General features: G+C 36.7%; 1 protein-coding gene across 1 annotated transcript in view; it reads right to left on the bottom strand.

Annotated features, from left to right (window-relative positions):
* INVS (inversin) overlaps positions 1-23,580 on the bottom strand; it is a 138,550-nt gene that overhangs the window by 59,761 nt on the left and 55,209 nt on the right. Inside the window, 3 exon segments of the mRNA XM_090274496.1 lie at positions 1,946-2,126; positions 5,099-5,266; positions 8,923-9,096. Coding sequence (XP_090130622.1) covers positions 1,946-2,126; positions 5,099-5,266; positions 8,923-9,096 — 523 coding nt within the window.

Genomic DNA, 23,580 nt, shown 5'->3' with positions numbered 1-23,580 from the left:
CCATAAGAAAGGTGGAAGGTGCATTAGAAGCCAGCCCCACTCAGCCATCATTGTCCTCTCTAGTCTCCAGGTTCCTCTGCACAACCAATTGGAACTGCACAGCTCTTCTCTTCTACTGTCTAGGAAGACAAACTATAATACAATCTCTGAGGCCTCCTCTCCTTCCCCTCTAATCTCCCTCCCTTGATCTTTTAACATCTAAGCAATGATTTCAAGTCCAAGACAACAAGTGAGCAGGGATAATGAGGTGGTGCTGGAGAGAACATTCTGCAATGCATTCTGGAGGATGTGGTCTCTGCAAGTGAAGAACTGTAGAAAGGATCAGAGAATGAACAAACCTTATAGTACTATATTTAGGAAACTTGAATTTCATAAATTCTCTTGCTTTAGCACATTAAGGAACAAGGCAACGAAGAAGCCACATAAGCATATCAAGGATACACTGCGTGGGAGCCAGGCAGAAAAAAGGACTTTCATAAGAGTTGTGCTCATCCACCTGCTCCCCAGCTATGGTTTGAGATGGAGTTCTCCAGGACACAAACAGACAAATGTAGAACCAGAGGCAACCTATGCCACATGGTCAACTGAAACACATCTTTGAAGGATAAAAGACCATCAGAAGGATGAAGAACATACCTCAGAAAGTGATCTAGAGAAGGATCCAGAGGAAGATTTCAGGAAACTGTTTGGCATCTTTGACTAAGTGCAAAGAGATGGCCTCTATGAAATGAAACAGAATATCCTAAGAAGAAAATGGAAGGAAATGAGAAGATAATGAAAGGAGGTAAAAAGGGAAAGAGAGACAAAAGGAAATATGGACAAGAGAAAGAAATAAAAATACAATCTGTAAGACGCAGAAAGAAAGCAGAACTTATGGAACAAGAAGTCCATTTAGTGACATGGAGACAAATTTACAAAGTCCTCCCCAAATGCAGGGAAAAAAAAGGAAAAAGAGATGAAACTGCACATTGAAATGAACTCTAAATAACAATAATAAATCTGATTATAAACCTGAATGCAAATGTAAAATTCATTTTCAAAAGAGACAATATAGAATTTAAAAACAAAGACCACAATAATAATGGGCAAAAGAACCTCACATTATATTAACAAATACTGAAAGAGTGATAAGTAAAAGTGTGCGAAATTCTTCATTTTCAATAGGGAGGAATCAACAGATGAAGTTTTGCTTTTGACTTGGACTCAGACTTTAAAAGTTTTGATCAATTTATAGGTAACCATTAATAAAACCTAAATAACCTTCTGAAACATTAGCCAATTCAAAACCAAATAACAACAAACCTAATCCATACACCAAAAGGCAGAAAACAAAGGAAACAGGAAAACAAGCAAAAATTTTTTTTGAAAAAAACCAAAACACCAATAATACTCAAAGAGCAGAAAAACAGAAAAATAACAAATTATATATCTTATAAAAATAACTATTAATGGGTAAAACCCCTTCACTAAAACAGGAAGATTCAGACTGCCCCCCCCCCCAAATCAGACACATATATGCACTCTCTCATCTAAGAATGTGATCCCCAAAAAGGTTAAGTAAAAGGCATATCAGGAAAATATAAAGGAAAAAATCAAATATAATTGTATTAACATAAACATAAAAGTAAAGTCCTCCTCCCCCAAAATAAAAACATTGAATGTGAAGATTATTTTACATTTATATTTGTCAATAAATGTCCATTACTTTTATGATAAAAATTAAAAGACGTGGTGTTGAAATTAAAACTAATATATAACAGAGAACACATTTATAATACAAAGATTTAGGCATAAATAGAGTGATTTAGGTGTAAAATAATGCTAAATAATTAAAAATTAAAATAATTAAAGGGAAGATGGGCGTTAGGGAAAGAGAAGGCACAGAAATTTTCTTATACTCCAGTAGTTCCTCTCCTGTCAGTCTTTTGCTTCACATTCAACTTACCTAGTAAAGCTGCCCAGTGAAGTGGGGTTCGAAATAAGTTATCATAAGATGTTATATTGCAGCTTTCATATGAGGTCAAGACATCAACCACTGTCACATTCCCATCAGCGACAGCAAAGTGAAGAGGTGTTCGACCCTCATAGTCTTGCCAGTTCAGTAAAGACTCTGTTGGGGCAGCATCCTATTTTGAAGGAACCAGAGACTTCAGACACACACAATCCTCAATACATCACATTTGATGTAAGTATTAACTGAGGAGTTTTCTAAACCTCTATGTTCTTTCTCAGAAGAGCAAAGTGATCAAGTTCAGAAGAAAGCAGCCCATATCTTTAAAATGTATTTTCATATTTAACTATAAAATGTACAAACAAGATAAAATAAACACTGTGTACTGACTATCTAGATGAAATAGGTATCATATTTTGTGCTTTTGTACCTGTTATAAACTGATCTAAAGCTGTATATTTTATTTTTTTGCTACCTATGTATATATATCCATAAAGAATACATAAAATTTGTATGTGTTTTTAATATTTACATTTACACATTATACTCTGTATATCCTTTGACATTTTTTTTCTTTCAATAGCATACTTTGAGATATCCATGTTGGTACTAGTTCATTTGTTAAACCACAATGTAGTTTCCCATTTTCCTACTGAGGGATACTTAGGGTATCTACATGTTCCCCACTATTAACAATAATGCTGCAATAAACATGCTTCCTTTACACGTCCCCTTGTAGCACATATGTGAGTATTTTTTTCTCTAGACTAGAACTATAGCAGGAGAATTACTGGGTTGAAGGGTACCTGCCATCTTCAAGTAGGTATTGTTGTTTTCCAAATCATTGTACCAGTGAACACATCCATGACAACGTGTAAAAGTTGTTATTTCCCCAAATGCTGGCACAAATTAACCATTTGGTATTATCAAACTTACTACATTTTTCCCCTTGTAGGTATGAAAGGCATTTCACTGATGTTTTAATTTTTATTTCTTTTATAAATGAGGTTGAGATTTTCAATCACATGTTTATTGCCCATTTGGTTTTATTTCTCTGTAAATTGACAGTTCACAACATTTATTCATTTTCCTACTGGATCATTGTAGCAGATGTTATAATGTACTGCTGAGGTCCCCTCCAACACTAAAGGACTAATTTCCCCAGCTGCTTGGAGCACTACCAGCAGATGACTGTCAACATTCGGCCTTCTGAAATTGCCTCAGCTGAAGAGAGTTACCTCACCCAAGGTCATAATCCTTCTCAGATTAGGTCTTATCAAGAGCCAATGCCCTCTTGCCCCAATGTGAGAACTCTCTGAAGGGCCATCCCAGATTTAGACCTGCTTGTACAGTCAGCATATTTTACAAAGAAGAGTATGAAAGGTATTATAAACACTTCAAAAATACCACAATAATATTATAGGCCCTTGAGTTTCCCAAGGACTAAGATACATTTACAAGGAAAAAAAAGACAAATCTGTGAGAAAATAAAATATGAGTGAGAATTATCCTCCAAGGACTTCAGATACTTGAATTAACACATAAAGAATATAAAAATAAATATCTGTGAAACATGCAAAATAAAAATAAAATAAAAAGAGATCATGACCAAGATTTGAAAAAGAACCAAATGGAACTTTTAGAAGTTAAAAAGTAATCACTAAGATTAAGATTCAGTGAACATAGTGAACAAGAGACTGGACTCAGAAGATTTAGTAAACTGGGAGACAGAGCTGATGTAATTACCTAGTACACAGCAGAGAGAGACAAGACGTTGAAAATGTAAGAGAAGTTAAGAGACATGAATAATACAGACTGAGTTGAGAAAAGTAACTATCTAGAATTGTATATATAGGAAGACTATATATTAAAGAGCAACACAGAAATGCAGACATTCTTAACAATTATAAATAGAGATCATCATCAAAAGATCTACACTAAAGAAAGTTCTAAGAATTCTATTTCAGGAAGTAAGATAATAGCCCTAGAATGAAAATTTGAGATTCAAGAAGAAAGGCAGAGGAAAGAAGTTAGTCAACATGCAAGCAGAAATAAATAATCGTTGTATATACAAAATATATCTTAAAGTCTAATTCGTGTGTTGCATGAAAATAGGATTAAATATTAGACTATTACAGCATGTAAATTTGGGAAGGAGTGATTAGAAAACCTCAAAAACATCTACTGATAAATATTCAAAATTAAGTACAGAAAGTTAGATATATAATTAATGAACAAAAATATCAATTGCATTTCTATACATGTGCAACATGTATAGAAATATATACCCACAAATGCTAAAAAAAAGTGCCAAGTGACACTGTTTGTAAATAGCAAAACACTGGAAAAGTTCCAAATCTCTGTCAATAACACAATGAGTAGTATGTGGTTTATTCACAAAATGGAATACTGTAGAGCAATAAAAATTAACATATTATAGCTACACACAGTGATATAGCTAAAGTCACCAGCATAATGTAGAGCAAGAACATCATGTTGCAAAAGAATATATACAATACCATTCCATATATATAAAATTCAAAAAAAATTAAAAACTAAACAACATGTTGTTTAGGGACAGAAACACATGTGGAAAACTATAATATAAACATGTGGAATGATAAACCCCAAATAGAGGAGAGTGGTTGCCTCTGAGAAAGGTGAGAATAGAATGCTACTGGTAGGTACCCAGGGGACTTGAAAGGTAATGTTAATGGGCTTTTTCTTAAACTCCGTGATGAGCACCTGAGCATTTGTTGTCCTCTTATTCTTAATATCTTACACCTATTTTACAAATATCCACTTATATCCACTCACTATTTAATAAAAACAAGTAGAAAACAAAGTCAGGGGAATGATAAATATAAATTTAAAAGAGTAGTTGATGGGGGGACAGGAATGAGCATGGCCTTGGGAGAGAATGAATTTGGAAAATGGCACATAGAAAACTATGTAGACTTAAATAACGGTATTCAAATGCTCTACAATATTTTTTGAGTTATATGTTCACATGTTTGTCATATCCTTTTGTTTCATAATTTGCTGGTGTCTCATATAAAGGATATGCTTTTGTGTATATTGGATATTTCATAAGAAAAAAAATCTTTTGGAAAGATCAGCCAGGTCTACCAGCACCTCTGTACTCACCAGAATGCATCGCACTGTATGAACAGCACTCGGATCTTTGTGGTTGGCTGCCCAGTGAAGTGGGATTTTGCCTTCGACATCAGGAATCCCGATGTTGGAATCATGTTTGATAAGCAGCTTCACATGCTCAGGGTTATTGTAGTAGGCACTCCAATGCAGAGCTGTTTGCTGTAAAATTGAGATTCTCAAAATAACAACAATAACAACAGCAACAATAACAGTACAACAACAAATTTTTCCCAGGCTTTTTACTGTTGTAAGAGCTTTATATATTTTATCTTATGTGGTCATCATGACAATTCTGGGGAAAAGTACCTCTGAATTTGCACATGATTGACAAGGGAACTGAGCACTAGGAAGATAAGTAAACTACTTAAGGACATAAAGGTAGTCTGGCCAAATTGAGACTTTAACCCAGACAGTCTGCCATCAGAGTCTGCCCTCTTAACCATGGTGGATATTTAGGTCATCAGGTACTAAGGAATGGTAATACTGAAAAAGAAAAGCGGCCCAATAATTTATGAATAATTATCAACAAAGTAAGTGATGATCTTATATTGCACCATGCATCTTAAGAATTTAAAACTATATCTCAAATTCTATTATCTATCAAAAAGACGATGCATACATAGAAAATCATAGATCTGGAATTTTTTTCTTATATCAAAGAATAAATATAACTACAATTTTACATGATAAACTGTTAGCCCTAGTTACTGATCAAAGATACATTTTGAAAACAATAAGATTTGCTTTATTTCAGATAAAAGTTAAAAATGAACATCCTGAATGTGTTGACGTTGCTTTAAAATCTCTTCTGTATTCTCAGCGACATACCACAGTAAGACTGCGTTCTCTACCAAGAGATTTATTCAGGAGACACAAAGAAACAGTTTAGATATACATTATCCCTTTCAAGTAGCATTGTTATCAACCCATTCTAGAATTAGATAATTTAACAGCAGGAGCCAAGCTCATTTGTCACAATAAACAGTTTATATATACATAACACTCATTCAAAATGTACCTATAAGCATTTAGTAGAGTCACATCTTAACTTACTACCTTTTAGTAAGTAATACCTGCATAGCAAAAACATCACAGAGACGACAGCAATTAATTTGCCTATAACTACATTTTCAATAAACAACATGTACAGTTTCTGTAATTCTTTCCTTTTTCCATGTTATGTTTGCTCTGAATATATTTATTGAAATGTAATATTATAGCTATTGAATCTAAGAGTAAAAGGTTTGGGGTTGTATGGGGTTGTAATTTTTACATCTTTGTTTTTTATTTTTCTAGTTATTCTCTTTTTTACTGTGGTAAAAAAATGCACATAGCATAAAATTTACTATTTTAACTGTTTTTAAGTGTACAGTTCAGTGGCACTCAGTACATTGAAACTGTATGTAACCACCAGACCATCCATCCCCAATATTTTTAACTTCCCAAAATGAGACTGTTGAATGGTCAACAGTAACTCCCAATTCCCACCTTCTCCAAGCCCCTGGTATGTTCTACTTTCTGTTCCTATGAATTTGACGACTCTGGGCACCTCGTAAGTGGAACCATACAATTTTTGTCTGTTTGTGTCTGACATTTTACTTAGCTTAATATCTTCAAAGTTCATCAATGTTGTAGCATGTGTCAAAATTTAATTCTTTTTTAAGACTGAATACTATCCCACCGTATGTATACACTGCATTTTGTTTATCTAGCCATCTGTCATCAATGGACATTTGCGTAGTTTCCATTATTTTGGCTCTTCTGAGTAATGTTTCTATGAACATGGATGTACAGACATGTGTCCTAGTTCTTGATTTCAATTCTTTCAGGTGTATACCCTTAAAGAGTATTACTGAGTCATATGGTAATTCTATGCTTAATTTTTTTAGGAACTGCGATATTGTTTTCCACAGTGGCTGCACCAATTTATATTACTACCAGCATTGCACATGAATTCAGATTTCTCTCTATCCTCACCAACACTTGGTATTGTGTGTGTGTGTGCGTTTGTGTGCGTGCGCGTGTGCACCTGTGTATGTGTAATAATAGCAACCTAAAGGGTATAAAGTACTATCTTATTGTAGTTTTGATTTGCTTTTCCTTCATGATTAGTGATATGCTTGTTAGCCACTTGTATACCTTCTTTGGAGATATATCTATTTAAGTTCTTGGTCCCTTTTTAATTGGGCTGTTCTTTTTTTGTTGTTCATTTTTAATGTATGTCATAAAATTATTGGTCTGTGACAGACTGGAAGTTAAAAACCAAACATCCTTTTCCTCAGCTACTTTGAGAATCACTGCTCTAAGCATTTATCTTCCTCTCTTCTCTGTGCCTGTCTGGACTGTGTACACACATTTTCCATCTGTCTTCACTGGATAACCTCCCATCCCTGTTCAATACAGAATCATACACAGACACTGGAAGACAGTAGAAAGTTTCTAGAATATTTGGGGAAGACATTATAATGCCCAAAGACATTCATAGCTTAAGTGATTAATGGTCGTTGTGGATTTATCAAAGTTTTTTTTTTTTTTTAGTAAAAAGTTAGCACTCTAAAAATGCTGTGAGTTGGGAATAATATTAGTTTATAGTAAGCTGTAAAATAAACTTGATTACAGAACTCAGAGTTACGTGCCCTGGCTGGTGTGGCTCAGTGTATTAAGTGCTGGCCTGTGAACCAAAAGATTGCCAGTTTGATTCCTGGTCAAGGCACATGCCTGGGTGGCGGGCCAGGTACGTGGAGGGGGTGTGCACGAGGCAGCTGGTTGATGTATCTCTCACACATCAGTGTTTCTCTCCCTCTCTCGCTCCCTTCTCATCTCTCTAAAAATAAGTAAATAAAATCTTAAAGAAAAAGAACTCTGGGTTATGTGACTACTAAATAAAATCTGAAAACTACAAAAGGAACACTATGAGAGTGAAAGGGTTATTGCATATAAACCCAGCAGATTTAATCATAAGAGTTTTAATTACATGGGAGCGCTAGAGTTAGCAATACTCTGTAATTAAGTGCCAGGTGAAAACAAAGAGGAAGAGTGCATCTGTCTAACTAAAGACCACATTTTTTCCCTGGAAAAAATGATCAGAGCAATAACTAGTCAATCAAAACAATGACCAATGTCTACAATATGTTAAAATTCAAGAGCAGGGAAGACAGCGAATCCTAGCAACAAATGCCAGAGTGGATGTTAAAACCTAAACGAAACTAATAATATTTCATAGCTATTATTTATTGAAAGCATATGCTGCACTGGACATTGTGCTGAACACTTTATATATATTACCTCATTTTCTCTTAGACACCCTATTATCTCTTTTTCACATATGAGAAAATTGAGGCAGAGAAGTAATTTGCCCAAGGACACAGAGCAAGCAAGTTATAACTTCTAGATTGAAATCCAAATAGTCTGATGCCAAAGCCAGGCCACTCAACAACTGTGCACTTATTACAGTGCCAGGCACTGGCCACCACAGCTCTAACCACCATGGTCACTGTCACGACCAGCTGTTAAATGATGGGTTTCTGTTTGAATTCTAGTCCTGACACTTGGATCTTGGGCAGAATTTTAATCTTTTGGAGCTTCTGTTTTCCCACCTGTAAAAAGGAGATGATAACTACCTACCACACATGGTTGCTAAGAGGATAAAACAACAGAATTTAAGTGAAATAGCTTACTAGGGCATATGGAAACTTTGGAATTCTTTTACTATGTGTATGAGTGGTAATTTTGTTCTTTTCCCCTGAGGTTTCATACTATAAATGGAAGCATTTGCTTTCTGCTCTTATTTGTCCTGGATTTTGGCAGTCCATTACCTTGTTTTTATCCTGTGTATCCACTTCTCCTGGTGCCATAAACTTCAGCAGAAGTGCTAGACACTTAGGGCTCTTGTGCCGGGTGGTCAAGTGCAAAGGAGTCATCTCTTCCAGATCCTTTTGCATCCAATTTGCTCTACGCGTGAGTAAGAGTTTCATGAAACGATAATTTCCCTGAATAAAAAAATAAGAGATAGAAGAAATTTAGTTTGGGGCCAATTTTTAAAAAATTTTAAATGTTTTTAAGTATTCTAAGTATTCTGCTAGAGTAATAACATTCAGAACAATTAATAAAAAGAAAAGTACTTATAATTTTATTACTCTATCAATTGTTTTATTTTTTCATGTTCCCTTCCAACTTCTTTCTATATGCATATAGTTTACACAGTTGCTGGTCAATATATCACTGTGTAAAAGCAATATATTTTAGTTAACCATTCTAATTATTTCCATTATTTTCTTTATAGAAACTGCTACAACGTACATCTTTTTTTCACATCGTTTTATTTTTTCCTTATTTATTTTTTATAAGAATACCCTGGCTGGTGTGGCTCAGGAGGTTGAGCGTCGGCCTGTAAACTGAGAGGTGGCTGGTTCAGGGCACGTGACTGGGTTATGAGCCAGGTACCCAGTTGAGGGCATGCAAGAGGCAATCGATTGATGTTTCTCTTTCATATCGGTGTTTCTCTCCCTCTCTTTCTCCCTCCCTTCCCCTCTCTCTAAAAATAAATAAATAATATCTTTTAAAAAAGAGAATAAATTATCAAGAACCAATTTACCAGGTCAAAGGAGTTTATAATTTTATTATTATTTTTTGGTGTTTCCTCTAAATTGCTATCTAGTAGCAACAATAAATATATTAGTTTCAGCATATTATGTCCAACATAGTGAAGGGAGGAAGAAAGAGAGGGAGAGAAACACCAATGTGTGAGAGATACATCAATTGGTTGCCTCTCGCACGTCCCCATCCTGGGACCTGGTCTACAACCTAGGCATGTACCCAGACGGGCGACATTTCGGTTCATAGGCTGGCATTCAATCCCCTGAGCCACACCAGCCAGGGCTCTTCCTCTTATTTTTTAATGTTTCATATATTTGAACTTCACTCACAGTGGACATCATTTATCAGGACTTCTCATTTTGCCCAGTGCCAACTTTTAAAAAGGAAGGTTCTAACATTTCCTCAAGAGGGCACCCTGCTCTAAACCTCTTGCCATCTTTTCTTTGGAAAAAGAAAAAGTGCCCAGAAAAAACAAATTTATGTGGTACTTCACACCAAAAAATAAAGGCTGCCCTTACTGAGCATAACATTTCAAATATTACAGAATAAATCACAATGACCTTTTAACGATATTGAATCACACATTTTGATTCTGAAATTTAGAGGAAAAGGAAACTAGAATATGTTGAGGGGGTGACTACTGAGTTACAGACACAGTGCTTTGCATGTTTACATTCCACATTATTCTGGGGATTCTACCTACACAAAACATGGCACATCTCAGTAATAACTGGTTTACCCATTCATTCAACAAACATTGATCGAGCCTTGTTGTGAAGCAGGCGACAGTGAAATGTTTGCACTTCACTTATTATAAAGGTCTCTGACAGATTTCATCTTCGCCTCTCACAGAAGTATCATAGAAAAGTTTTACAGATTAAATAAAGTATCTTCCTGTGCCCCTTATTTCCTCATCTGTAAAATAGCAATAATAATAGTACCTGAGATTATTATGCACATGAAATAATAAAGATAACATTTGCAAAGTACTTGTACAGTGTACAAAGCAAATGCTCGGTACATGTTTGGTAATTTAATTATGAACAGTTTTCCAGTGTGGAGGAGTCAACAAAACATGGATGATCAAGTGAAACTAAGACTGGCCCATGACAGACAGCATGTAGACAGGAAGAGATTCTGTACATGGAATACCTAGTTCAGCTAGGGATTGAGGAGAAACCCAAGGTGAGGGACAGGTAAAGGTAAAAGTCGTTGGAATGCTATAAATAATGGCTTTTCTGATTTTTTTTCACATTGAGATGAACTCCTTTTTAAGGGAAAAACATATAGTCATTAAATCTTAATCACAATAATAAAGAAGTTTGGAATGAAATACCTTTATATTTTACTCTAGGGTTTTCATTTTTAAAGAAATAAAAAATAACAAGAATGGTTAATGTTCTCTTTTTGGCCTTCCCAATTCCATTGCCTTCTTTCCATCTTTAGACACTACTCTCCTAAATTTGTGTTCATCATTCCAGTGAATGTTTTAATCCTTTATTTCTTATAAATATATGTACCCATAAGTTACATATTATTGTTTTACATGTTTCCAATCTTTATATAAATTGTACTGTATGACTCACTCACCACCTTTTCCTCAAAGCAGTATTTTTGAGATTTATCCAACTTGCTTTGGTTCATACATTTTCACTGGAGAAAGTATGCTGTCATATGAAAATAATATATTGCATTTGTTTATTCTCTAGAGGAATATTTAGCATATTTCTTGTTTTTTCATTATTATAGACAATATTGTAATACATTTCCTTGAACGTATCTCATGGTAAATTTGCAAGAATTTCTGAAATTTCTGGGTTGAAACTACTCTGTAAAGTAGCTACTCCAACTCACATTTCCACCGGTAATACATGAGAATTCTTTTTACTCCACATCCTTGCCACACTTGGATTTGTCAGACTTGCTAACTTTTGCCAATAAAATGGGCATACAATTGTGTTTTTCCATGGATTTAATTTTCATTTCCCTTATTGAGGTGGAATGTTTTTATAGATTTGTTGGCTATGTTTCTTCTTTGTGTGAATAACCTCTTTGTGTTGTTCACTCATTTTCCATCTTAGCTATTTGTCTTTTTTTTTTTTTTTTTTACTGTTCTGTAGGAGTTATTTACATATTTTGGACACTAATTCTTGGTTGGCTTTGCAAATATCCTCTCTTTGTGTCACTTGTCCTTTTGCCTTGTTTGTGCTCTTCCACTAGGACTGAATTCAGGATCTGAATAATGTTTTCGCTTTCTTAGCATTAGATTTCTTCATATATTTTGGAATTTTTGTTGAGGCTCATTTTAAAGAGAAGATTGTTTGCTGTTAATTTTCATCTTTTTCTTTCTTTTTTTTCTTTTTTTAATTTTCATCTTTTTCCCTCTTTGCTCACCATTATAGCTGCTAACGCCCAGCTCCCAATCCATTGTGAGAATCCGTTCTTATAATGATCTTCTGCAGCCCTATGTCTAGTGATGTGAGGGATATCACAGTTATTATCACTGAACTAGTGGGTAGCTTCCTGGTCCTGACTTTTGATCTTTGTCATGCTCCTGCCACTTCTCCAGACAAAAACAGCTTCCTTGAAGGCTATGGCCTCATATTAAGGAAAAGAATACCCCCAAATTCTAAGTATTTTCTTGGCTTTCATATGAATATGACCACTTTCACTCATTGAGTGGGAAAAAAAGGGATTGTCTTTCTGAACAAGCAGTATCTAAAATCATCTACAAAACTGTGGTCTGTTCCTGGTAGGTGCCTTAATCATTAATTTCTGACAACTGGCAGCTGATCATCAAAACATTCTGGATCCTCACCTCTACATTTCTTCCCCAAATGGCTATCCCAGTTTCTGTATCTGGCTCCTAGGAGCCTTTGCTATTTGCTTCTTCTTCAGTTGAAACAATTACTTTGACAGACTCCAATGCTCAAGACTTGGTCAACTCTACTATAGCAGCCCCTTTGCTCACTGGAACACCATGCCTGCTGATTAGTATCTTTGCGTTCTCTCTGTGTCCCCAGCACATGTATTTACTCTCACTGTAGCTGAGGAGAAAATAATTGTTTACTATATATACAAATGTGCACTACATTTTTGTTCACTTATAGGTTTGTGTGCAAATTTGCCCTGAAATAATTGTAACTATATAATACCACACAATAGCATGCAAGAATGTAAGGTAGGCATTTGGCCATATTTCATTATGAATCCTAACTATATTAGGTACCAAAAGATACATTACTTAAAACTGAAGTGGAAATAATAGAAACACAATGTTATTATTAATTCTATCTCTATAATTACATACTTATAAGCTGTCAAGGCATTTACTATATTAATTTTTTAAAAGACTACCTATTCCTAGGAAGTATACAGGCCACAAATGTCGATAATCTCATTATATCAAACTTTTCTGTAATGGCTACAGACACAAATGGGTCTTGGAAATGCCACAACAGTATTGGGGGTGGCAATCTGCCATGAAGCCTGAGTGTCCCTGCATGTACTTACAGGGTATACCAGGAATGCAAAGTCTTGATTCCTCTTTACCTGAGCCATTTCTTAGAGCTGGGTTTGCAGTGAGCAGTCTCGAGAATTGAGGAACTGTCACCCTCCTGGACACTAGACAGAGGCAGGCTTGCTTACTATTTACTAAAGTCTAGAGAGATGCCTAAAATTCTGCATTCCTCAGATGTCATGTAAATCATTGCATGCTTGGTGTCCCTCTGGGTCCTCTGCTTGGCCCCATGGTTCTTGGGGGCAAGGTAAACTGATCCAAATATGCAAATGCTCAAGCTCCTTGCTGTGCTATCAGTAAGAAAGCTTTTCTTTAGTCTCTGGTGGTAGTCTTGTATCTTCTATCAGTACCCATGGCCAACTTATTGCTTTGTAGTAAGTGAGTATATACAAAAGAAAAACGCAGGGTAAAATTATATCCAAGACCTGACAGTACAGGCAATGAGGATGGGATGCTGACAGTTTGCTTAATAGTAAGGACATGAGCCCTGCAAGTCAGGTTCAGGCCTGAAAAGCTTCCCTGAGATCATGCCCGCTGGAGGGCAAGGTTGGGGAGGCAAGGCACCTTGCTGTCCTATCAGTTAGTGAGTCTGAATGGTGAGGAGTGGGATTACAACAAGCAGCTTGAATGGTGGAGTGGTATCTCTGGGCAGGCAGAGGAAGGGATGCAGCATGACTCTGGGGCATTGCAAGCTGAAAGGCAATGAAGCGGTGGCTGCTGAGCCAAGGAATCTCCAAAGTGGAAAAAAATGGTGAGAGCAATAAAGACCTTGCTCTTTAACACCGAACTTTGAGTGCACAAAATGCATTAGGCATTCAACTGGTTGAGAGAGGAGCAAGCAGGTGCTCAAGTGTGAAAGTGAATGCAAAACCTAGCACAGAGCCACCTGCCCTATACACCTGGCCCTGCTGTATGTAGCTTGACCTGTCTGGCAATGAGGGCAAGGCATGGGGTGTAGAGGTGGCCACTACCTAAGGCAAAGCTGCTGGCTTAACCGTGCTCTTGCTGCACAGAGGTTCTGCTGAAATACTCAGCTTGGTTAACAGATGATGTGGCTAAGTGAAAGCCTGATGGTATTCACTGGAGGCAGTCAAACCTCAACTGGAAGTAGTCCAACTCTGGAAGAATACCTGTGGTCAAGGCAAGTCAGCCAATGGCCTGAAATGAAAGCCACCATCCTTGCCCTAAACACTTCTCCTAAGGACAGTGCCTGTTTTGCTAACAAGAGTTGCCAGTGCTCTAGTCATCTAGGCTATCACTTGAAAGACTATAGATGGTAGATTAAAGGTATCCCTGTTTGGGGAAAAAAACTGTGGGAACAAATTATAGCTGAAAATTGAATGGTCTGGGTCACTCACGTATATGCCCATAGTAGGGGTCTCTTTTCTGATAAGACTGACTAGAATCAGGTTGCCAAATAAGCCTGCATTGCCCAGGTTATTGGCCATCTGCTATCTGGATCCATCACTGCACTGAACATGGCAATGAATACATCATCATAGACTTGGCACCAAGTAAAAGGTATGTGTTTTTAAAATAAATTAATATTTCTTTCTATTTAATATTAAGACATACTTTTAATATTAAAATATATTTATTAATATTTAACATGACACATTAATATCTATTAAATTTATATGTAATATAATTTTTATAGAATACAATTGTATTTTGTATTACTTAATATAAAATATTCATTTTAATTAAAATACAAATGTATATTTATTAAAACATAATTATGTAAATATATACTTAGATACCAAACACATACCTGACTTGCGTATTCTTCCAAGTTGGTCTATTTTTCTTGTGATGAAGGAGGTCACATTACACAGGGCATTGCCCTGCCTTTTTCTGGTAGGAACTTCTGACCATCCCTTCTTGGGGCACATTTGTGCCTCATCATTGCAGACATTTTTCAGTGTACAGTGTTGCTGTTGTAATCTGATTACCCTGTATCACCCACAGCATGGAGGCCCTTGAAAATAAACTGTTTCGTGTTTTGGGGGTTGATACATCTGACTCAGTCTGACTATGGTATGTATGCCTTTGTCACAAAGACCGTCCAGCAACTGGGCCTATAGTTAAGGTATTTGGTGGACATTCTATGCTCCCTATCATGCTCAGGCATCCGAAATTGTCAAGGCCTGGCATGGCCTCCTTGAAAATAAGCTAAAAAAAAATTCTGACTCTCTCTCAGTTACCTCCTCCTGGGTCACACACCTAAAGGAGGCAGCTTGGTTAAGGACTGTGACCACTTTTAGAATGAGTTCATCTCTACTTGGCAGCCTCCTGGGAAATAATTAGGACAAAAGGATAGGGTATTATATACACTTATTTTTAAAATTTGGGATCTGCCCTGCCCATCCCTGGTTATGATGTGTCTTTTCTCTAAGAGCAATCCGAGCTGGCCTGGTTGCTATACCCTGCTGGGTGGCAGTCCAGCCAAAAGGGGGCTTAGAGCTCAAACCTAACTCTGGCTCAGCTGACATGGTCCTAGATCATTAACATCCATAATGACCACTTAATTGAGTACACTGCTCACCACGTCCTCTCAGTGTCCATGTGGGCTAAGGTGGGGGATATAATGTGTCTCTGTAAATTTGTCCCACATGCACCTACCCTTTTAGATGAGAGATATGGGTACAAGTAGGGGATGATTGGAGACATATTGACTTTGTGACCAAGGAGAGAAAACAATAACCTCAGCACTTGAGAAGGGTACCCCTTAGATGAGCGATTTTCAACCCAACTCATGGCACACATAAACTAATTACTAAAATTCTGCGGCACACCAAAAAATATATTTTTTGCCAATCTGACAAAAAAAAAAGTATAATTTTTATCTATTCACGCTGATGGCTATTGTTGTGTTGGCTGTTGTCTTTTTTTTTTTTTACTTGACAACCTAGGTAAAAGAGGTCAGTGCCCCTGACTAAACAGTCAGGTATTGCAACTGACATTCATGGTCTCTGTTCTCTGGAGCCATGCCTGAATCAAGGAGCAGCTGAGGCTAGCAATCTGATGAGCTGTTTCTGTGTTCATCCCCATTCATGTGCTATGAAACAGAAAAATTAATGTGGATATGATGGTCTCAAACTCTTCTGCTGTGCTTGTGATGCCATCAATGACAGCTACCGAATGTGGGCCACCTTGTACACGTAGAAACATAGGTAATGGCACAAATTTATTTTAATCTGATGGATACAGATCCATATGCTTCTCCGCCTGTGTGAGAAGCCTTGGGTTATGCGATGTATGACACCTGAAGCTGCAACTGGTGACATTGCCCATGTAGCTTAGCTACATCAGTGCAATGGAGATCTAAATATGCCGATAAATCCGAAACTAAAGTGACTTGTGCCTTTTCAGGCTATATGTTTATACGTGGTGGAGAGAGAGCCATGACATATTCCTTCATTGGGTCTGGTTTGTTTTTTGGCTCATCTAGTTACCTTCTGTAATTATTGGCAATGACACCAAAGATTAGAAAGCTAGTCAAATCCCTCTGCATGAGTCATAACAGATAATAGACTAGCCTGTCTCCCTTGGTGCTCACTGTTGACTTAGTCCAGGATACTAAGAAGCAAGCTGAAGTCAATAATGTAGGTTGTTCTAATCCTGCTGCTTAGAGTCCTATTAAATGTTGTATGAGGCATATTAAACCAGCCTCTGTTGGTCAGATCAATCTGGTTAGCTGATGGAATGGCATGCTCACGTCAAGAACATATAGGGCTAAGGGATGGATTGTTGGAAAAGGCAGTTTACCATGGGTCCTGATCATTGCTGCATGTTCTTAGGCCAAGAACGCAAAGTCTTGACCTCTCTTTATGTAGGAAACATCTCAAGGTTGTGTTTATAACAATCAACTTGAGTGGCGAGGTCATGCTTTCCTCTGGACTTACTGCTTACTATAAAAGCAGTAGCATCCTGAAGGTCAACGTTCCTCAGCTGTGATGAAAACCCAGTGTGTGTGCAGTGTCCACCTGGGCCTTCTGCAACTCCCCCGTTGTTCTTGGGGGCAAGGGAAACCAATGTAAACATCGGGTTTTTGCTTTTTGCTAAAAGTAGTAAAAAGCAGGGTAAAAAAGTTTTAAAAAACAAAGACTATTGCTGTGAATAGTCTCTGACTCTGGAGTCTTGTGTTTACTGTCAGCATCCATGAAACAGAAAGAGACTTAACTTCTTAGCTTGTAGGGCAAAATCAAATCTCTAACTCTGAAAATAATTCTAATTACTGTAATAAGAGGCTAGAAAATGGAGAGTCTCAAACAGCACAGTAAAGAGTCTAAAATTCATTCTATGGGTAATGGAGAGCCAACGAAAAGTTTAAGAAGGGAATGACATGAGTGGATTTGTTTTATTTATTTATTTTGTTTTCTTTTTAAATATGGAGCTTATGTGAAGCACTGGTTTAAAAGGAACAATTCTTTAGGCTGGGAGGTTAGTTAGGGGGTTACTACAACAATCCAGAAGAGCTAAATGAAAATAAGGAGACAGATTAGTGAAATATATCAGAGGACTCCTGAATGAGTACAAGATGGGAAATGGTGCCAACAACTGTAAAGATGGAAGAAAAAATAGGGATGGAGGATAAGATTTGAGTTCTGTTTTTTTTCATGTGGAGTTTGGGGCACGTGAGGGAAATCTATATAAAGATAGCTAGCAAAAAAAAGTGTATATATGAGTCTGAAGACTAAAACAAATGGCCAGATGCAAGATACAACGTTATGAGTCATCTATATTAATAGTTGCTTCAACTGTTTTATCCAAAGACAGCAATTTCTGGGATAAATGAAAGTGCACAAAACTGAAAAAATGAACCTCTACATCCTAACTAAAATATAAACATAACTTAAATATCCACATAAATAGCTCAGTACAATGCAATCTAGTATTATATTATTGTCCTTTTACCTAGACCACGAGGTACCACTATTATATCAAATACAGAGTATAAATGGATTGGAAATGAGAAGGGCCTTTCCATGTTATTCTTATCTACTTGGATCATTTTCTTGTTCAAAATTGGTTTTGGTGCCTGGTTGTACTCTGGTTTCTTGGACTTTATTTAACACAAATCTTTATAGGAAAGCAAATAGTTACAAAAATCAAATTTTGAATGACACTGACTTCACCGGGCAGTAGAAATGAAACTGATTCTGCACTGCTTTCCCTGGTCACAGACATTCTCTCTCCTTAAATTTCTGATTGTCAAGCTTAAATACTGTGTTTATAGATAAAATTTCTAATTCTCAACCTATGATGGTAATCACACTACTAACCTGCCATCTAAAACAAACCTTTAAAAATTTTTTAAAAGCCAGTTTATAATTCTCTAAGGAAAGGCTAAGAATGGCATTTCAAAGACAGAAAAGGAGCTTTATTTGTTATTTTCTGAGTTTAAGATGTTCATCCATCTGGCAGAGCAGCTAGACAATGTATCAGCCAAGAACATCTCTCTGGCTTAAAACAGATCCTGGCTCTCAAAAGAGGATTTGACTGAAGGAAAGGCAACATCTTTAGCTGCTCTGTGGCTGAACTCTTCCAATATTTCTCCCCAGTGCCTCCTCCAAGCCTTGGCTCTATCAACTAACTTGGTTTTCATAGGAATAGACAGAGCTATCAAGTGGTGCAGAGTCAAACAGCACAACAGAAAGAGAAAATGTTACTATCCAAAAAAAGGTAGACAGGCTTTTCTCTAAAAAATGATGGAAAGGTATCCTTGACTCTGAAGCTTCCTTAGCCAGTGCCAGACTTTTCATGTGCATTTCCTACCTAATATAGCATAGTTTATTTAGATTATTATGAAAATTAGCACATTCAATGGGGAGCATGTCATACAAAAAGTAAATATTTTAAAAAGTTATAAAATGCTGAGATGCTTGGGAAGTACCTTACAAAAATAATTTAAGTATGGATGTACACTCATCAACAATATACTATATAGTATAAGCAATGGGGTGGTAAGGAAAGTGCATTAAAAAATACAAAAAGACCATAGAGACAGGCAGGAGAGAGGATGTACTTTCAGCCTTTAGTGGCGAGGGGGAAAAAGTTAGATCAGGAAAGAACCCACGAAGAAGATAGCAATTGAGCTGGATCTTGACTTGGGATCATGAATACTTTAGCACCCCTCCATGTTCCATCTTGTTCTGCCTCCCCATTTCTTTGTTATGGACAATAGATATTTTCTGAATTTTAGGTTAAGTGCTAAACAAAGATAGCTTTGGCCCATCCCTTGCAATTAATTTGTCCCCACATAAGCTCTTATATAGAAATTCTAAAACCAACATTAGTTGGGTATATCAAATCTTTTGTATGCACTTACTACACAGTGCGATAATTCCCACACTATCACTCACGTTGGCTGTAATAGATAGTAAAGCCATTTGCAAATTTATTCCCTATTGTAATACAACGAATGAGATAAATCTTATGTAAGGACAGACAGTGAAAACTCTGAAGATGAGGCAGCAACCCAGACTAAAGGGGCTGAGAAAGGCATCTTGCAGAAAGCAGGGCCTGTGCTGCTCCTTAAAGTGTATATATGATTAAGCCAGCTTCGGTGGGAAGGAAGCTGAGTGTGCAGGGCACTGTGGGTAGAGCATAATGGGGAGGAAGAGGTGACTGGAACAAAAACTTTAAATAATCCACACGCCTCAGGATAGAGTAGAAGTCAAAAAGGTAAGCAAGGAGTAGATGATGATAAAAGGAGTTTAGACGTCTTCCTTAGGTTTCTGAAGCAGTACTGAAGGATTTAAATAAGGCAGTGACAGAGAGGTCTCAGCCAGATGACTCTCATCCACTTAATTTCCCCTCGTCTGTTTCCTCCCACATGAAAAACAAGAAGGTTGGTTTATGAGCTAATGACTCATCCAGCTTAATGTTCTTTGACTCCATGATTCAAAGAAGCAGAAGACCCACTCTTTATAGCTACTTCAAAACTAAATGTATTTTTATTATAGCTGCATCAAGAATAACTTAATTTCTAATAATTGTATGTGTGTGTGTGTGTGTGTGTGTGTGTGTGTGTGTGTGTGCACGCATGCGTGCTGGGCTTGGAGGAGCCTGGGAAAGGCCAAGCTGAGAACAGAGGCCAGGTGCCATCAATGCTAGGCTTGGGGTTGCTCAGCAAGAGGTATGGGGCACACCAAGGCCCGATGCTGCTCATTTGGGGCTTGTGGACCTTTGAGAGATTTTTTTTTTTTTTTTTTTTTTTAATTTTTATTGTTGATAGTACTGCAGATGTCTCCAATTTCCCCTCTTTGCCCTCTCCTCTCAGCCCCTGTTCCCCTTTCCCTCTGCCTTCACTATATTGTTGCCTGTGTACATATATGTTCTTTGGCTACCCCTTCACCTTCTTTCACATAGACCTCCCTCCGCCCTTCCCTCTGACAGCTGTCAGTCTGTTCCATATATCCAGGCCTCTGTTTGCGTTTTTTTGTCAGTTTACTTTGTTCATTAGATTCTACATATAATTGAGATCATATGGTATTTGTTTTTCTTTGACTGGCTTATTTCACTTAATGTAATAACCTCCAGGTCTATCCATGCTGTCACAAAAGGTTAAGATTTCCTTTTTTACGGCCACATAGTATTCTACTGTGTAAATGTACCAAAGGTTTTTAAATCCACTCATCTACTGATGGGCAGTTGGGCTGTTTCCAGATCTTGGCTACTATAAGTAATGCTGCTATGAACATAGAAATGCATATATTCTTTTGAATTGGTGTTTCAGGATGCTTAGAATATATTCCTAGAAGTGAGATCACAGGGTCAAATGGCAGTTCCATTTTTAATTTTTTGAGGAAACTCCATACTGCTTTTCAAAGTGGCAGCACCAGTCTGCATTCCTACCAACAGTGCAAACCGGGCCCCTTTCTCCACATCCTCACCAGCACTTGTTGTTTGTTGATTTATTAGTGATATCCCTTCTGACAGGTGTGAGGTAATATCTCATTGTGGTTTTAATTTGCATCTCTCTGATGATTAGTGATGTTGAGCATTTTTCCATAAGTCTTTTGGCCATCTGTATGCCCTCTTTGGAGAAGTGTCTATTCAGGGCCTTTGCCCATTTTTTTAATTGGATTGTTTGTCTTCCTGGTGTTGTTGAATAAGTTCTTTATATATTTTGGAGATTACTCCCTTATCTCATGTATCATTGGCGAATGTGTTCTCCCATAGAGTGAGTTCCCATTTCATTTTGTTGATTTTTTTTCCCCTATGCAGAAGCTTTTTAGTCTGATGTAATCCCATTTGTTTATTTTTTCCTTTATAACTGCAGGGTAACAGCTTTTGAGTCTAGTTCCTTTTTTCTGATAGAAAAATTTATTTTCCTAGCATAATGAAGTTCAAGCTTTAGCAGAACCAGAAATATTAACTGATGAGGAGGCAGTATGGTATGGAATCAGTCCGATCTGGGTACTTCACTGGCTATATTAACTAGGAGCATGTTACTGCTCAAAGCCTCAGATTTCCCATTGGTTAAAAAAAAAAAAGAAAAATAAAAAACTACAGTGATTAGTTCACAGAAGGGGCTCAATAAATATTGGTTTGTTTCTCCAATACCATTAGGGTTCTCTCATCATAAAAGTACTCTTTGCAAACAAAACAATTTTTTATTTGACCATGTTTGTTTTAGATCCAGAAAAATAAAGAATTCACTCTTAATTGTTCTCACTATATGATATCCATTAAAATCTGCCTGGCCTGTTCTCCTCACTGTCCTTCTGAATTACACTGCAAGTAGTTATTTAAAAAATCATGTTTAAATATTAAATTCAAAAGTTAAATGTAACAAATTTTGTTTACCTCCTGGTTCCTTTGAAGAACCCTAGGTCTTGTGGTTGGCCCCATCTTTAGTTTTTCAACAATGCACCTCAGTTTTAATGATATTAACGTGTAGTTAAAAAAGAAATCAATTTATCTACTCAGCTAAGATAAGTACCATTGGGGGAACTATTTCAGGCAACTGATTGAATCCATCTGTTGTCTTTTTTACTTCAGTTCCACACTGTAGATGGGATTTCTTAGATAATGGAAAAGATAAATGTACACACAAATGTATAAATAAATTTAATTAAATTCAGAAATTCCTAATGGACCTCATTCAGGCTATGCATTACAAGTTTTAAATACTGAGCACTAACTACTAATCTGACTTAATAACTATTACCTATTTTCAAAATGGTAGCCAGGCTATGCATTACAAGTTTTAAATGCTGAGCACTAACTACTAATCTGACTTAATAACTATTACCTATTTTCAAAATGGTAGCCAAGGTCCTCACAGTGGTGACAGTTGAGTCAAACTGAGTCTTCTAGTCTCAAACATAACCATCTTTTAAAAATCATATCATAAGCTACCTCCATCTACAAATCAATCCCTGAACTCTCTACTGCTTCTCATTCTCCTGCCACCATTCTAGTCCCTTTCTCTTTGAAGTGAAGAGAGAGGAAACTGAGTTGGTAAAAAATAATGCCAAGGTTTAGTGGTTGGAGTGGGGAAGAAAGATGTGTAAATCAAAGGCTACTTTCACTGTGCCGTTTTGTAACTTATCCCAGGGTAGGTATCCTGTTTGCTACAGCTATGTTTTAATTCTATTCTAACAGGTGTTTTGAGTTCAGACACATCACAATCGTTAAATCAACATTTTAGTATCGTGTACCAACTGGAAATAAACAAATATGCATTTTAGAAAGCTATTCAAGAATTATGAATTACGTATTTGATATATATTCAAAAATTTGAAAAATTATCGAAAATTGGGAAAGTAGAGTAAGAAGAAAGATCATACACAATTCTACTACCCTCAGCCTAACATAAGCTCTGCTAGCATTTTGGTGTAATCTCTCCCATTCCTTCTTGGCTTTTTTGTTTAACGTGAGAGGTTATTTTTATTGTTTCCATCAAACTAGACATCTGATTTTAGATGTGGACTAAGAGTAATTTAAAAAATAACTTTTGCCATTTGGCAGCCATGATAATAATAACTGAGTTAGGTGGGAGTGGTCAAAGGATGCTAACACTAGTGGGTAAAAACCTGAGAAGTAACAGGGTATTTCAACGGTTTCAAACGAGCTATTCACAAAGGAAAAAACAGTAGTGCTACAGTGCAGTACCAAGTGATCAAAGTTAATATCACCATGTGTTTCGGCTGTGATGCACTGAGAACACAACATGGCTCCTGTGGTATTCTTACCAAAACTGCACAACCTGAATTAAACATAAGAAAACATCAGATAAATCCAAATGAAAGACAATATACTAGTTGGCCTGTACTCTGAGAAAATGCTAGTGTCATAAACTGTGCACAGAGGACACACACATACATGCGCACACAAGACTGAGGAA

The sequence above is a fragment of the Furipterus horrens genome, unplaced genomic scaffold (genome assembly GCF_987537825.1).
Source record: "Furipterus horrens unplaced genomic scaffold, mFurHor1.1.pri manual_scaffold_4, whole genome shotgun sequence".
In the NCBI taxonomy this organism is placed as follows: domain Eukaryota; kingdom Metazoa; phylum Chordata; class Mammalia; order Chiroptera; family Furipteridae; genus Furipterus; species Furipterus horrens.
The sequence above is the reverse complement of the archived record's forward strand: the minus strand, read 5'-3'. Positions and strand labels throughout refer to the sequence as shown.